The sequence below is a fragment of the Peromyscus maniculatus genome, chromosome 2, assembly GCF_049852395.1.
Source record: "Peromyscus maniculatus bairdii isolate BWxNUB_F1_BW_parent chromosome 2, HU_Pman_BW_mat_3.1, whole genome shotgun sequence".
Lineage (NCBI taxonomy): Eukaryota > Metazoa > Chordata > Mammalia > Rodentia > Cricetidae > Peromyscus > Peromyscus maniculatus.
In genome coordinates, this window is record NC_134853.1 from 73,707,052 (window position 1) to 73,723,559 (window position 16,508).

General features: G+C 40.5%; 1 protein-coding gene across 5 annotated transcripts in view; it reads left to right on the forward strand.

The window, feature by feature from the left end:
• The window catches only part of Plppr1 (phospholipid phosphatase related 1), a 279,981-nt gene extending 268,174 nt beyond the window's left edge, over nt 1-11,807 (forward strand). For all 5 annotated transcript variants that reach the window (XM_015992506.3, XM_006973667.4, XM_076564193.1 and 2 more), the window contains 3 exons: nt 1,949-2,125; nt 5,398-5,529; nt 11,593-11,807. In XM_015992506.3, coding sequence (XP_015847992.2) covers nt 1,949-2,125; nt 5,398-5,529; nt 11,593-11,625 — 342 coding nt within the window. In that variant the 3' untranslated portion in view covers nt 11,626-11,807. The remainder of the gene's footprint in view (nt 1-1,948; nt 2,126-5,397; nt 5,530-11,592) is intronic.
• The last annotated feature ends 4,701 nt before the right edge of the window (nt 11,808-16,508 follow it).

Sequence of the window (16,508 nt, forward strand, 5' to 3'; positions counted from 1 at the left end):
TCCTCTGGGGGCATTTAGTGTGTTTTCTAATTTTCAGAATATTGATTTGTTCCTAAATTGCCTAGAGCATCATTTGTATAAAGCCATGTGCTTTTGCGCCCCACCCCACATTTTTTTATTTTTATCAGACTCAAGTCACTACTGTGTGAAATTAATTTTGATAATGCCGTTATACAAATAAATCAGTAATTTAAACCAGTGTGTCATCATCAAATGAGACCGAAACACCCGTGGCAGCAGAAAGAATCAAATATGGCGGCTGCACACAGCATACCTTGCAAGCATCATCTGAAGATTCAGATATCAACCTATTCAAATCAGGCCTGATACTCAATTAGATAAACCTGGCTACAACGTTCCAACTGAGTAAACATTTTCTGTTGTGCATTAAGTTATGCTTTCAGGATTATTCAAGACTGATGTATATGCTAATTGCCAGGACTTGATCATTGTGTGGTCCATAGAGGTATTGAAACACTACACAGTGCACATAAATATCTGCTATTATTATGTGCCAAATAAAAAGAAAACGCTAATGAAAACATTATTCAACAGTTACTTCCTAGGTGCCAGTTAATATTGTAAAGGATATCAACCAGGGGTCTATGTTCTTAATGGTTATTATTTTTACAGGAAAGATTCACAAAAGACATACCTAGAAAACAATATAGATACATACAAAAAACAAAATTGAACATATGTACTTGCATTCAGCATTTTAAGTAACGATTCCCACAGTGTCAGAATACTACAGTGTGTTACAATCTGTGTGGCTTTGATCTACTGGAGTTCTATGCGGCACCTGCTACACAGGCTAAAGAGCCTCTTGTAACCCTCCAGGATTCATGCCAGTGTTAAAGCCTCTCCTCAGAAATTAACTTCTCATGTAATATTGCCAGAGGTATCTATGTGAATGTGCTTGTGCACAGGATATCAAACAGTCTATAGATTAAAATATTAAATATCAGCCTTTTCTTATGCCTTTTTAAGGTCACTGCATTCACCATATTTGATAAGAAATGATGAGACAAGTCTGTAGTTCCAGAACCCACATGGGATTTTGAGGCAAAATGATTGTAGTAAGATTAAGGCCAGGGCTTACAGAAGTCCATCCAAAAGGAAAGAGAAGGAATGGTGGGTCACTAGTGTCCTCTGCTGGTGGGATATAGCAACTACCAAAGTAATGTGATTTGCTGGAAGCACATTTTAACTCTGGACCATCAGGAATGCATTTGATAACAACGGCCCACATTTCAAGTCAGCGAGCACAGCATCTTTTATTTGGTTCAGATCCATCACTCTTTCATATATTGTGGCACACAGAAAATTTTAGTGTTTTAAAACACTCTGAAGTAGACAAATGGGTAGAGCAGACCATAGTTGTTCCTGTTTGAGAATCAACTTACAGCAAAGCAGTGACCCATAGTCAGGAATGGACCATTCAAATTAAGTCCATCAGTCAGTCAGTGAACAGTTTTATATCATGGTCCCAAAGTGTGCAGGCACCACTAGTATTGTGGGGGACAGCAAAAAGTAAAATGTGAATCACCTACCTGACACCCTCTGCCACAAACTCATTCAAATAAAAGGTTTAATTGGTACCCAAGGTTTTTATATTGGTTTTTTTTTTTAATAGCACCACATGATTCTCTGGTTCTTTACATAAAAACTGTGTGTTCTGAATCCTGCCGTTAATCTTCAGTTGTTCCTTCTGTCAATATAGCTTCTATTCACAAACTTATTCCGGTGCACAGTGACTAACGGACACATGATCATTGTCATTGCTGCACTGTCTAACGAACTAACTTAATGAAGGCGTCCAAGGAAATAGAGTTGCTATGGTTCCCTTTGTCAAAGCCCATGGTTCTGACCCGGGACATGAGTGCATCCATGCAGATGCATCAGTTCAAAGACTGCCTGAAACTCACTGGTCTCTCTCCCACCGCAGATGTACATCACAAGCACAATCAAGACGAAGAGCAGTCGACTGGCCAAGCCAGTGCTGTGTTTGGGGACCCTCTGTACAGCCTTCCTGACAGGCCTCAACCGGGTCTCAGAGTACCGGAACCACTGTTCGGATGTGATCGCTGGCTTCATCCTGGGCACCGCAGTAGCCCTCTTCCTGGTAGGTCGGGCTCCTTCTCTCCACTTAATTCCCTTTACCGCTTCCGTGTCAAGTCACAGTGCATCGAGTTTCCCAGATTCCAGTCTGAGTCATTGTCCCTTGTATCCCTGTTTTCTGAGCCGCAATTGTCCAGAGAATATACATGCTGTTTCTGCCAGAGCAGAATCAGAGTACCTTACTTTGAGAAATATGACGGGCCATGTTTCTTGAGAGAGTCAAAGAAAGAAAGGGGGCTATGTTTTGTCTTCAAGCTCTCAGCTTTCTCAGCAAGAGTAACGACACGGTACACCTTCAAATGAGTGTTTTACCGCCAGCATCTGGGGCTCAGGAGCTACATGTTTCTAGGCAAAGCACAGCGGACAACGGCCGCTAGTGGAGCAGGCTCTCCCTACAGCACCGCAAAACAAAACAAAAGCCTGCACCTAGACCCAAGAACTGTCTTAGTGTACATGCGCGGACCCTCTCAAAACCGTGGAAACCCTGCAGCCAATCCCTTGCCTTTGACAGACAGGCCTCTTAGCGTCTTGTTTCAACTAAGTGGCATCTACATTTGACCTCCCTGAAGAATTTTTGGCAACCATAGCTGCCTCCGTATCTTCACAGCTCTGAGGATGCTTTAGGTCTTCAAAGAGATGGAGACCTGGCTCTTCTGGGAAATCCCTTAATCTGACTTGGACTGGAAAAGAAGAATCTGTGCTCATTTTGATCTTGTTTGATCCAGTTCTGCTGAAGTGTGGTGGGGATATGGTGGTACACACTGTCTGATTTGATGAACTGGACATCTCTCTTGCTTTTTCTTCCTTCCCCTTCACCTAGGGAACTATTGAAGTTCAATTTGTTTATCTACATTTGGATTTCATGTAAATGAAACCACATAATGTGGATTTTCTGACATTTTATTTCCATTATCATTTATATTTGGAGACACATTCACATTGTAGAATGTAACAATAATTCATTTCTTTTTATTGCTCTATAATATTATGTTTTCTGGACATACCAGAGAGGTGCAATTCTGTTCCTTGGTTGTTTGTTTTAACAGTAAGTCATCAGGCATGTAAACTCTCATACTCTGCATAAAACAAAGCCACTGTCAATAGAAAGACCCTACCCAAGGAGAAAAGGTCACTAAAATCTCAATGGACCTGCCACCCATTCTATTCTGTCCCTTGTAGTAAGCCCCTTTAAGACTAGTGTCACACATACACTCATTTTATATTCATACACTCCTTTGACTTAACCCTCTTTTTCATTTCTGCTGTCAATGTTTTTAAAAATGCACATATGACTATCCCAGCCTCTGTCTCAGTTGACCAGCTGTTTTTCTGGAAATGCTCGCACGTTTCTATAGAACACTATCCATGAAACTGTTGTCACTCAGTGTTCCCTCCATCAGCACCCAGCTTTCTTTTTCTAATGGAAGAAAAGAGGTTGGAGGACAGATTCTCTGGGTAAAGTCACAGAGAAAGCACTGGAATACTCCCATGACACTGGTATCTCCTTAGAGAGATTCCCTGGGAAAGGTTTTTGAAAGAACGCATGAATTGCATGTGACCCCAAGAGAATGGAGTGTTTTCCAAGGGAGTTCACTGGTACATGAGCAAAGATGGGCTCAGAAGAAAAGTCAGTCTTGACACCCAGCATCACTGGAGTGCACTATCGCCAGCTAAGAAGTGGTTGTGTAGACTGCCCACACAGTTGTATGGAGTCTGTGAGAGATGGTATCCATGAAAGCATGTGGGTGCCATGTACAGAGTCTGCTTTGAGGTTAGGCTTGTTTTCTCTTAGCCATTTGCAATTTCTTCCCGACCCCTTAGTTACTGTTTCGTCTGTCATTGCTTCCAGTGGTTTAATCGTCATCCACTTTGCTTTCATATGACAGTTTTTACTTAAAAATCCAGCTCTGCCATTGAACTGTGGTCTGCTCACTTGCATGCCCATCTCCACACCTCAGAGACACACATCAAGCTGGGGACAGCAAGGAGAGTGAAGTCAGAGGGCAAGTGGAAATAACCAGAACAAAGATCTGGAGAGGAGACCGAGAGAAGCAGAACCCAAGAATGTCAACATAATCCTTGTTCACCTTCAGTGCTACTGTAGATGTTTGTTTTCCATGAGGGGAAAGAGGAAGGAAAATGTTAGTTGAGCAATTACTGCATGTCCAACACTACAAATGCCTCACATTGTGAGTTCTTAGAGCACCCCTAGCAATATTTTATCTTCACTTTATTGTTCGGGAAATTGAGCCTCAAAATATATAATGTTCTGATACCTTCATCCTCTACCATTTCCTAAGTGGCCAAAGTTTTAAGCATAGCTGCAGTGTGAAGTGGAGGCGAGACAGGTAAAAATATTTGTGTAAATGTTCTGTATGGTTTGAAAAATTACAGGAAAGACAACACTAGACATATAAACAGAGGTGCAGAATAACAAGGGAAATTATAGAAAGAGGAAGGTAAATTCAGCATGGGCAGAGCAAATGGTAAAAACTTAGGACTCAGGTAGGAAATAAGAAAAGTAGGCAATCGTAGGTAGATAGATAGATAGATAGATAGATAGATAGATAGATAGATAGATAGATAGAGAGATAGAGAGATAGAGAGATAGATAGATAGATAGAAATTGCTGGTGAGTCATTCAAGCCAAGTACATAATAATGACATAATTTGACTATGATCATTTTAGACATCAGGAAATATGAGCTGGGTACTTGCTGTGTCAAGAGACAAAAATAATAAAGTGACCAGATTTTGACAAATTTCAACTTTGCCTGTCCAAGCTGGAGAGACTAATAGCACTCACTTCTTACTGTTGGAAATTTTTGGCTGGATTAACAAAAATGAGACACAACACACCCCACCCCCAGGATACTGCCAGACACACACAGCAACCCTCAGCACATATTTGCTGTGATTATGAGGTGACTTACATTTGTCATACTCTCACAAATCTATTTGGTAAGTATTCCCATTCCCATTTGACAGCTGAAGAGTTGAGTTCTGTGGAATGGACTAGCTGTCCCCAGCCACCTGGTGAATTTGCCTTACTGGTACATGCAGTGTGCTCAGCACACACTTCAAGCCTCCTTCACTCTTGGTCTCCCATAATTCCAAGGAAATATGTCACCTTCATGATGATATTCAAGAACAGTGGTCTGCCACACTCAGAGACGACCAGACACTCTCTGTCCCTGCTCATCCCACAGGTAATGTGGTGGTTCATAACTTCCCACTGGAGTCTGACCCCAATCTCTGTTCTTCCCCTTCTTGCAGGGAATGTGTGTGGTTCATAACTTTAAAGGAACACAAGGCTCTCCTTCCAAACCCAAACCCGAGGATCCCCGTGGAGTTCCTTTGATGGCTTTCCCAAGGATAGAAAGCCCTCTGGAAACCTTAAGTGCACAGGTATAGTAAAGTGACTTTAGCAAGCAAAACCATGACCTTGGTAGGTTATTTATTTAACCCTGAGGAGGTACAAGTGTTGTTCAAATTAAACCCAAGCAGCTTTAGTGTACATTGGCCTCCAATGTACATTCAACCTTCATGAAATTTGAGCTATTCATATGAGAAGCCAGTTTGACTAACAACTGACTTGTTTCTCGTGCAGTTCCATTTCCCATTGTGTCCTGAGGGAGTAGGGGTCCAAACTTCCAGGGAATACAAAATCCCAAGGTTCACAAGTTCCTAATGTAGTATGACAATGCAGGCACTAACTACATAGTTGTTAAACAGGACCGATGAGGGAATGCTGACACAGAAACATTGTTGGACATATTCAGTTTCCTAGACACTTTTCATCTGTGATTGCACAAATGAATGTCTGCAGAACCCATGGATAAATGGAAGGGCGACTGAGTTTGGAAGGACAAAGATTTTGTTCCATCTAGTGACTAGTGACTCAAGCTGGAGGTACAGGATCTGTCCTGACAGTAATCACAAGTTCAGCACAATAACACTTTTTGGTTAGGTGTTCTACAATATGCCCTTCATCCATGCATGAGGTCAAAACAGTAATTAGACACACAGCCTTAGCTCTCCAGAACTCTGGTGATGGGGAAGCAGAAATAAAGCTGTCACAACGTGCTGTGCTGAATGAGGTGCCCCATGTGAAAACAACTTCAGATAAATGGCTGTTCTGAGCAGACAAGGAAAGCCACAGAAAGGGCCGTTAAAGGGGCCTACACATAGAGCACTCGGGCCTTTGCCTAGGACAGTGTGGTAGCATCAAAAGATATTCTTACATGAACAACCACCATGTAGAACAGACATTTATCAATGCCCATTTTCTTGATAAGAATTTAAATATTGAGCCGGGCGGTGGTGGCGCACGCCTTTAATCCCAGCACTCGGGAGGCAGAGGCAGGCAGATCTCTGTGAGTTCGAGGCCAGCCTGGGCTACCAAGTGAGTTCCAGGAAAGGCGCAAAGCTACACAGAGAAACCCTGTCTCGAAAAACCAAAAAAAAAAAAAAAAAAAAAAAGAATTTAAATATTGAGGTCAGCACTGCTAAACTACTTACCCCAGGCCACCCAGCTAGGAGGTGGAGAAGTGGAGATAAGAATAGCATCTTTTTAGAAGACTTTTTAAAAAGGTTTCATTCAAACACTCCTCTTTTCAGGCATCTGGAATCCTACTAAGTGAAACATTTTCTTTTTTTCTTTTTTTGGCTTTTCGAGACAGGGTTTCTCTGTGTAGCTTTGTGCCTTTCCTGGAACTTGCTTTGGAGACCAGGCCAGGCTCGAACTCACAGAGATCTGCCTGCCTCTGCCTCCCTAGTGCTGGGATTAAAGGCGTGCGCCGCCGCCACCACCACCTGGCACGTTTTCTATAATATTCTGTTCATAATTCTAACAGGAAGTGCAATCCTATCCCTTATATTTCAAGATGAACATTAATGTTCATTAATGATTGCACTTCCTGTTAGAATTATTAGATATTTCTCACTATTTAGGTATTGACTGTCACAAGCTCTTATATGTCTTTTGGCCTTTAATGAAGTCTAATTTTATTAGTGAACCAGGGGGCAAAGCACTGAGACTCTTGCCATTTTGATAAATTATGTAGTTTCACCATTAATCCCAGCACCAATTATATTCAGCTTCTATTTCCTTATCTCCCATTTTAATAGTCTAATTAGAAATTAACATATGGGGAAAGTATTCAATGCTTTCTTCAGACCTCCACAGGCATGTACTTGGTGCATAAACAAACATGCAGACAAATACTCATACACATAAAAAAAATAAATTTCAAAAGAAATATTTGCCTGGTTGCACAGATGTATCAGTCTAAGTATGCCTAGTGTCCTCTGCATATGCTGGTCTAAGAATAATATCATCCATCTGCCCACACCAGTCAGGCATTAGCTTCTGTCTGTGGCTTTTCTCTTCTCCTTCAAGACTATTCATAGTTGACTAGAACAACAAATTCCTAGGACATGGTCTGAAGGTTTCACACTGAAAAGTGAGGTACCAAACCCTTTCAGATATGATTCTTCTCCATAGAGATAAAGGATACTTGAGTATCTACATCAAGAATATGAATGAGATTATAAATGAACTCCTTGTGCACTACATGTTGGAGCTGAACTTCTTCCGTGGCTGCCTCTATCTATGTGTCCATGTATGTACCTCCTTGTCTAGATAGGATCTGAGGCTTCCTGAATATCAAGTTTGGGCAGAAGGTCCTTCTGTGTTGATCATATGATTGCCCCTTACAATTAGATAGTGTTCCCTATTTATGTGCCTCATAGAATTGGGAACCTTTAAGGATCTAGACTCTATGATCCACATCCTCTGTGCCTTGTTTCCTGACATTTACTGAGTGTAATACAAATGCTGGATGGATGGAAGCAAGCCAGAGCCAAAACCTCAACTAGATCCCTCAGTCAAAAGCTGACAAGCTCAAGTCAGACAAGAGTCACTATCTCTGTTACCACTATTTCTATGACAAATACAGACATGAGAGAAACAAGAGCAGAACTTCTGCAGGTGAGGAAGAACAGGCTTCAGGAAGCTGTGGGAAACCCTGAGGCATAGTCCATACCAAGGGTGGGAAATTGGAGAAGGCAAGCGTTGCTTTTACTAGAAAATGTTTCCACAGAGATAGAAAGATAATACCCCTTAGCTGTTTTCAAAAAAAAAAAAAAAGAAGTGGGTCCTTTTCTCTTGATCTCACAGTACCCCTGCAGTAATCATTACTCTATTTTGGAAAGCAAGATATGCTTAAGTAACATTCTCAAGATTGCTTTATCAAAATGAAACACAGATCCATCTATCTCTAAGGGTCCTGTGTGTCCTACTGTGGCATACCGCCTCATATTTCATTCACACAAACCTTTTTTAAAATCTACCTCTCTCAGGCTTGTGTATGAAAAGATGCTGCAGGAATCGTATGCTCAACCTGAACTATTCCTCCCAAATAAGTGTCTTCCATGTTCTCTCTGGGTAAAAGCCTCCTGTACAACACCTGAGGCCAGAGTTTACAGTAGAAGCTGCTGCTTTGAGATTGGGTGACTGGAACCATCTTCCAAGGGAGGAACTGGAGATTTGAAAGACCAGAACTGCCCTTTAGAGCACACACTTACACATGTGGAATCCACCTGTCCTTCAGAATCTCAGGAGAAACAGCTGTCTGTGGTTCGGAATGTGACGTCTCCTTTCCCTCCCCCTGGAACACTTGTTCCTTTGCCTCGTGGAGCCCTCCTCCTTAAAAACCATGTTTGATGTCTTCACACTACATTTGCTGCTGATATTATGGATTAAGACAGGGCTCAGTAGAAAAAAAAAAGTAAATCAAGCTTTTCAACCATCATTGTATGAGCCTATAGCATTACTAAAAGATCCCCAAAAGACCAGCTCTCAGCTTCCCATGCTCTGCAACTGAATGCCCATATTCACCCTAACAAAGAAATTAAATTAGAAATGAAGCAACTGGTTAACTCTCTCTGGATGTGGCAGTCTCCCTATGTCTTCTATTTATGAGGAGAAGGATGGTTTTCTTTAATTAATACAAAAAAGAAAAATCCAATTGGTAACGAGACTACAGATGCCTGGACTCCCCGACCCTCACCCCCACCCCAACACACACACACACACACACACACACACACACACACACACACACACACACACACACACACAAGATTTTAATTCAGCACATGCAGAGTGAGAAAATGTTCCCAGGGAATTCTAATGTACCTCTGATTCAGAATTAGTACTAACACAAATTTTATATCATACATAGAAAAAAAACAGTGTCAAAGTCAACTATCTAATTATCTTAAGATACTGAATGACTTCATCTTTATTACTTAGTATTACATAGTATTATATAAACACATAGACTACCCAAGCATTGACAAGAACAAGAAAGTAGATTATTAAGTAAAATCTGTACTGAGATGGTAGCTTCCTGGTTAAGATCACTCACTGCTCTTGCATAGGAACCGGGCTTGGTTCCCAGCACCCACATGGTCAGCTATAACCACCTGTACCTCCAGTTTCAGGGGCTCCAACACTCCCTTCTGATCTCTGCAGGCACTGCATACATTTGGTATGCCATACAGAAATGCAGGCAAAACAAAAGAAAGTTATTTTTTCATCTTGTAGAAATAAATCCATCAAAGTTCAGTTAGCACAACTTGAAAAACACAAGATCCCCAGCTTTTAAAATATATTGCTCAGGGGCTAGAGAGCTGACTCAGCAATTTCAAGCACTTACTGTTCTTGCAGAGGACCAGAATTATGTTCCCGGAGCCCAAGTCTGGTAGTTCACAATAGCCTGATCTGGTTATGGAATTATGAGCTGGGTCTCCATAGCCCTCAAAACTGCAGCTCCAAGGGACCCAATGCCTTTTTCTGACCTCCTGATAAACAGATGTAAAAATAAAATAAGCCAGGCGGTGGTGGCCCAGCACTTGGGAGACAGAGGCAGGCAGATCTTTGTTTGAGGCCAGCCTGGTCTTCAGAGTGAGATCCAGGAAAGGTGCAAAGCTACACAGAGAAACCCTGTCTCAAAAAACCAAAATAAATAAATAAATAAATAAATAAATAAATCTTTAAAATGTACCACTGATCTCCCAAGAATACGTTTCCAGTGTTCTAAAACAATGACCAAAAAATCCTCTAATAATGAGATGAAAACCATAATTTCCTGAAGTATTTACCAATTTCATAGGCCCATAGCGTGGGATTTTAAGTTTAAACAAATGACAAGACTTTGAAAACCACATTAGCAAGTTTTGTAAACAAAATGTGACAGAGTTACAGGGAAAAATACACACATCTGAAGTAGTATACTTATAACACATTTCAGCAACAGAATACAATAAGGATATAGATGTCTAATAATATTCATTTACATTATACATAAAATTTTCTCCAAGACACATAAAATATTTTCATATAAATATATAAGATAACCATGTACAAGATGCCAGGCGGTGGTGGCGCACGCCTTTAATCCCAGCACTCGGGAGGCAGAGGCAGGCGGATCTCTGTGAGTTCGAGGCCAGCCTGGTCTACAGAGTGAGATCCAGGACAGGCACCAAAACTATGTAGAGAAACCCTGTCTCAAAAGCCCCCGCCCCCCCCCCAGCAAAAAAAAATCATGTACAACATCAGGAAGCAAGTCTTAAGAAATTTTAGTCAGTGAGATGGCTTGGAGGTAAAGATAGCTGTTGCCAAACCTGGGATGGCTGTTGCCAAACCTGGTGAACTGAGTTCCTGGACCCATGTGGTGGAAGCAGAAAGCTATTCCCTACAAGCTGTCCTCTGACTTCCACATGTGTGTGGTCACACATTTGTATGCACAGGGACACACACATAAATAAAATTTAATTTAAAAATAGCAAAAAAAGAGATTTTTAATGGCCCTGCATCAGACAGATCACATTCTTTATAAGTTAGCTAAAGTCCAATGAAAACCCCTCTCTCTACTGGAAAATGTTAATTTTAGTTCCACAGAACTCATAACTCAAAACTCATAACACAAAGAATAGGTCATATGGGAAATTTTAGTTGGTATTCAGAATTTGAAACATTTTAAAGGTGGAATATAGCTGTTACTTTGAAATCTATAAATACGTTAAAACCGTAAGGAAGTGTTTCTATGAAGAAATGATTCTACTTTGGTTGGAAATGCTGAAGGAAGAGGTAACAGGAGCTGAGGGGTCTTGGAATAATACACTAAGGGAAATAACAGTTTGGTGTTTTTTTATTGTCTAGGGGGTGTCATTATTTGTTTGAGAGATAACATGAAGTTGAGTGGGTAGAGAGGGGAAGGATCTGGGAGGAATTGAGGGGAAGGGAAAATATGATCAAAATAATTATGAAAAATTTTAAATACTAAAAATTAAAAAAAATAAAAGATCAGTGAGCTTTAGTCTGAAAGCATTTCGGGAATGGATGAGAGTGTGTAGAAGTCAATCAGCCCAGCTCTAAGATCCTGCCTATTGCTTGCTCTGCAGAACCACTCAGCCTCCATGACCGAAGTCACCTGAGATGAATGAAGAGATGCAGCTGTATTGGTTTCTTTCTTTTTTTTCCCAACAACCTTCCAGTTCAATACTTCAAAACACACAGTGACTTCAGTGAAACTGTGAATACAAGTATTATGTTTATCTAGTTAGAGGCTAATGTTTTGTACATTTTTTGTATTAAAAAGTGATGTAGCTTGCCCTGATTCTTTTTTTTGTCAGCTTTAATATATTTAAGCCAGAATTTTAAAACCAACAAAATTTTCCTCTTGTTCAAGTGTGCATTGAAGAATCACATTTATTCAATGATTGATGTTGTTTTGTGATATTTGTACACAAATCTTTTCTCAGTTTTATAGACACAGATAAAGTGAACGATCCACTTTAACCCTTATTACCACAGTTGCTGCCTCCTCCAGAAGTTTTCAATTTTAATAAGAGTCAAACTTTTGAGTTACGGGAAGGACCATGGTGGTTAATCATAAATCTCAAAATCAGTCTTGGGGGAAAAAATATTTGGAGAGAACATCATGTTCTGTTCTGTTAATAATTTATTGCATTCCAAGTTAAAGTGACAGTGGTGTACTAGTGAAGATTCCTAGTTTCCTAACTATCGACACAGAAGCCAATATTGGTGGTGGTGGTGGGGGTTATATGACTCTTTCTTAGATAATAGCCTCGCCCACCTAGGGAAGTCAAGGTCAGTCTGGAATTCTGTCCTTGGGCAGGCAGGTGACACTGTAGCCTTCTATCCAAAAGAGCAGCTAGCACCAGCCTTTCCTGCCAACTCAACAGTTTTGTATTCATATTGTATGGACTTTTTATGAAAAAGAATATTTTCCAGTTTGCACAGTATTATTTTACAGAAAGGATGTCAGAGCACCTACAACATAGAGCCCAGAGCAACATCTTCACTTGGGGGTGTCTAACTGTTCTTGGATTTCAACTGCATCCCGTTTTCTAGCATGGTGATAATGTGTCCCTCCTATCTGTATCTATCAAGATGTTTTCTTGACACATCATGTCAGCTCTTCTTAGCTTTTTTTGTACATATTTTTTTTTCTAAATAGAAGAAAAAAAGTTATCACAAAATGGATTCTGACTCATGTCCTTTTTTTTGATATTTCACTCAGTGATGTTTGAAGAACCACAGAATGACCCGCAAGTGTTTGTGCTTTGCAGTTCGTGGGAGCTGAGATTGAATGAACTGAATAGGGGCATGATAGAAAGATCATTCAGAGAGAGAGGAGAGGGGAATGGGGAGAGAGGGTGAATGGGAATGGATATGCATGTGTGTGCATGCATATGTGTTTGGATAAAATGAAAGAATGCCTTCATTTATTATGATATTCAAATGTACTTTCTGGATTCCTAGATTATTGATACCTTAATCTTCAGCCTGCCTTGGAGTTTTCAATAAACACTTAATCTTCTTTTAGGAACAAAAGTTACCTCTGCTAAAACTTTCCTTGGCCCTGATTCCTTGACTGTTCACCTAAACTCTCTTACATACATTCATATACATCTTCTAAGTAGGGTCAGACTGAAGTTGGAGAAAAGAGCAAGTAGCTAGGCTCTATTAATCCTAATGCTAAACTCCCTGCCCCCTCATATATAATGCAATCTGTTGTTTTCAGTGCAACCACCCCAGGGAAGATCTATTCAAGTAAAGCACTGGGACACACATCAGTCCCAATATTGTGCTCCAGCTCTGCCTAGGTCTTATTTCTATTCTTTCTGTTTCATGAAGATGCCTCTGAACCAAGTTAAGCCCTTTCGGGGGTGGTATGTCTACTTAGATGGTTCATGGATGCTACGGAGGGAAAGAAATCCTGATAAAGAGTCATTTGCCAATCCTGAGCTCTCTCCTTTCCTGTAAACTAACTGTAATGTCATCCAGTGTCAGAATGGCTCCTTTTATTTACCTAAACATATAGGATTTTTGAAGAAAAGAAATAAAAAGATACTTTTTAAATTTTTTTCCCTAAAACATCAAAAAATGGTGGTGGGCAAAATTGACAGTTTGTTATCCATTTCATATCACACTGAAAGGCCTATTTGTTCGCCAAACTGTGTTTTCAAGAAAAATCAAGTCAATAAAATGGCCCACACTACTTTTACACTTTTCTTTTCAGTTTGATTCTGGGAAGATTACTTGTTATTTCAAAATCTGTGGCTACAGACTCTGGGTTTGTAGCAGATTATAGGACAGGCTGTCCTCTATGACATACTACTGTACATCAGTCAGAACTAAGGGGTTTCTCTATACTCCATGCTGGGGTCTCTGAGTTAGTCTGACCCCTTTGCATTATGCCATGATGACCTTCGTTGTGTCTCTACTTACACTTAAGCTACTCCAGTGGCCTCACAGTGATCTTTATCCTCCATCTAACATGTGAGATTCAGTTCTTGCATGTCTTTGCCCAGGACAAAGCTCTCTGTCCAAACAGGGCAAGTGGTCAGGACAAAGCTCTCTGTCCAAACAGGGCAAGTGGTGACCTATAGACTAAGAGAAGCATGAATTCTGTTGTGAATTATTATTATTATTATTGTTATTATTATTATTATTATTTTTGTGGATGTCAGACATGCCTGAGAAAGACAGACTCATCATGGAAGAGGATTAGAAAGAAACAAGACTAATAAAGTGTTTTGATATTGTACAACAATGAAACTTTTGACCTCATGGACATTCATGCTTTGATAGCATGCCCATTACAGGCCTTGACACAGAAAACATTTTGTTAAAGTTTACCCTACAAATAGATGCCAGACTTCTCCCCAACTTGGCTGAAGAGAGACTATGGCTTATTTGTAAATAAGGGGACTTTTAATGGGGCCTATAATAGCTAAAAAAACTGACATGTTTAGATACTGAAGTAATAATGGCAAAGAATCTGTCCTGAGCAGTGATGACCTGTCAATGTCACATTGATGAGCTCTAAAGATTTTTTTCATTAGGCTGTGATGGACAGGAAGGCTTGGTAGCTCCAGTATTTGGAGAACACAAATTTTCTTAATATGCGCTTGAAAGAAAGGGGTGTAGGTGCCATTGGAATGAACTAGTAAGAACTATAATTGGTATTATGCCTTGAAAAGTTGACTTCATTCCCAATTATAGATAACTACCAACTATAACAAGTAATATCCTGAAGGCAGACACATCAAATATCCAGTTCTCCAAGTTTATTTCAAGAACTGGATTCTACTAATACTGTAATAATGAGGAAGTACAGTAAGATTAAAAACAACAATAACACATCAAAAGAAAACATTAAAGTTCTTTGACCAAATTTGGCCTTATATTTTCCCCAGATATTTCCTGAGAATCTAGAAAACAAAACTAAATCTTTGTTTACAGTAAATGCATCTTAACTTCCCCTTCAGGGATAGAGGCCTTGGGCTTTACCTCATCAGCTACAATCCCACCCACCACATATGTGGAACCACCCCATGAGCTCATTCACTGTAAAAGATGTCTTAGTAGCTCCTTGAGAAGTAACTTCAGAAGCCACCAATGCTAGCATATACAGCTACTGTACAAGACATTTAATGTGACACACCCATGATCTTAAGTATGTTTTATTTACAAGGTACCTCTCTTCTATTAACCTGTTCTATTAGTTTAAGATGTCCTCTAAAAGCTGATGAGATGGATCTGTGGGCGAAGAGGCTTGCTGTCAAGCCTGATGATCTGAGTTCAGTGCTGGGAACCCACATGGTAAAAGGAGAGAGTTAATTCCCAAGAGGATACCTTTACACTTGTGTATCTGCACCGGTAAACACAGAGAGAGAGAGAGAAAGAGAGAGAGACAGAGACAGAGACAGAGAGACAGAGACAGAGACAGAGAGAGGGAGGCAGAGAGAGAGAGAGAGAGAGAGAGAGAGAGAGAGAGAGAGAGAGAATGTAAAACAATTTTTTAAGTTTTTTTAATACCCTTCAACTCTGCTTCATAGTGGCTCACCTTGAAATTCTTTCCCATGGCAAAGCCAGGCATCTGGTTTTACTTGAGTGGAGTTTCCTAAAAGATAAAGGAAGTCCTCAGTGTACTTCCCGTGATCTGGTCACTGTATGGATTAACAAGAGAACCAGACCACAAGAGCAGAAAAGCAAAGCTTCTTTCAAGTACCTGCTTCCAAGAGAAAAGAAATCAGCCCTGTCTCAAAGGCGTTTTAATAGGGTGCTTTTAGTCTAATGGAGTGTGGTGGGAGAGAATTAAGGAGGAAAGGGGAACTTTAACAGGCAAAAGGTACTACAGTAAACAACATTTTATGGGTGTGTGGGGTGAGGGGTCACTCTGGCTATTAGGATAGCAGGAGTCTGTGGTCAAGCTGTTCTGCTGAAACTAGGGGTTAGCAGACTTCTGAAAAGTGTAGAATGATCAGTTTCCAATTTTCCTGAAGGGGATGGGTCCCACATCTTGATGTCTTGGTGACTCCATCTTGGGCCAAAGATCTGGGCCAGCCCAACAGTCACCATGCTGATAATACTATTCTTGCCCTAGTGAATTCAACCTGTGCATAAAACTATTCTACCACTCCCTAACTGCATGACTATTTTACAATGAACAGCACAACGTTTACTCACATCCTACTTCTTGATCCAGGCTGTGCCAGCTTTGAGCTGTGCCTTCAGACATATTTAGTGAGCATCTACTATGTCCTCAGATTTGTACTAATAACTGTGACAAAATAAGCAGACCAGCTGCTTTCTTTCATGGGACTGCGTCAATGAGAGCGAAAGGAAGACACATGTAACACTCGTGCTGGTAGTAGTCTCGGGCGTTTCCAATCTCCTTTCCTTAGACAAAGAAAAGAACGTCAGGAAATAGAAGACCAAGCTATGTGAGAAATGCAAAAGTAACCACTTTGTTCCTTTAGGACTGCAAAGGCCCTACACCTGGGAG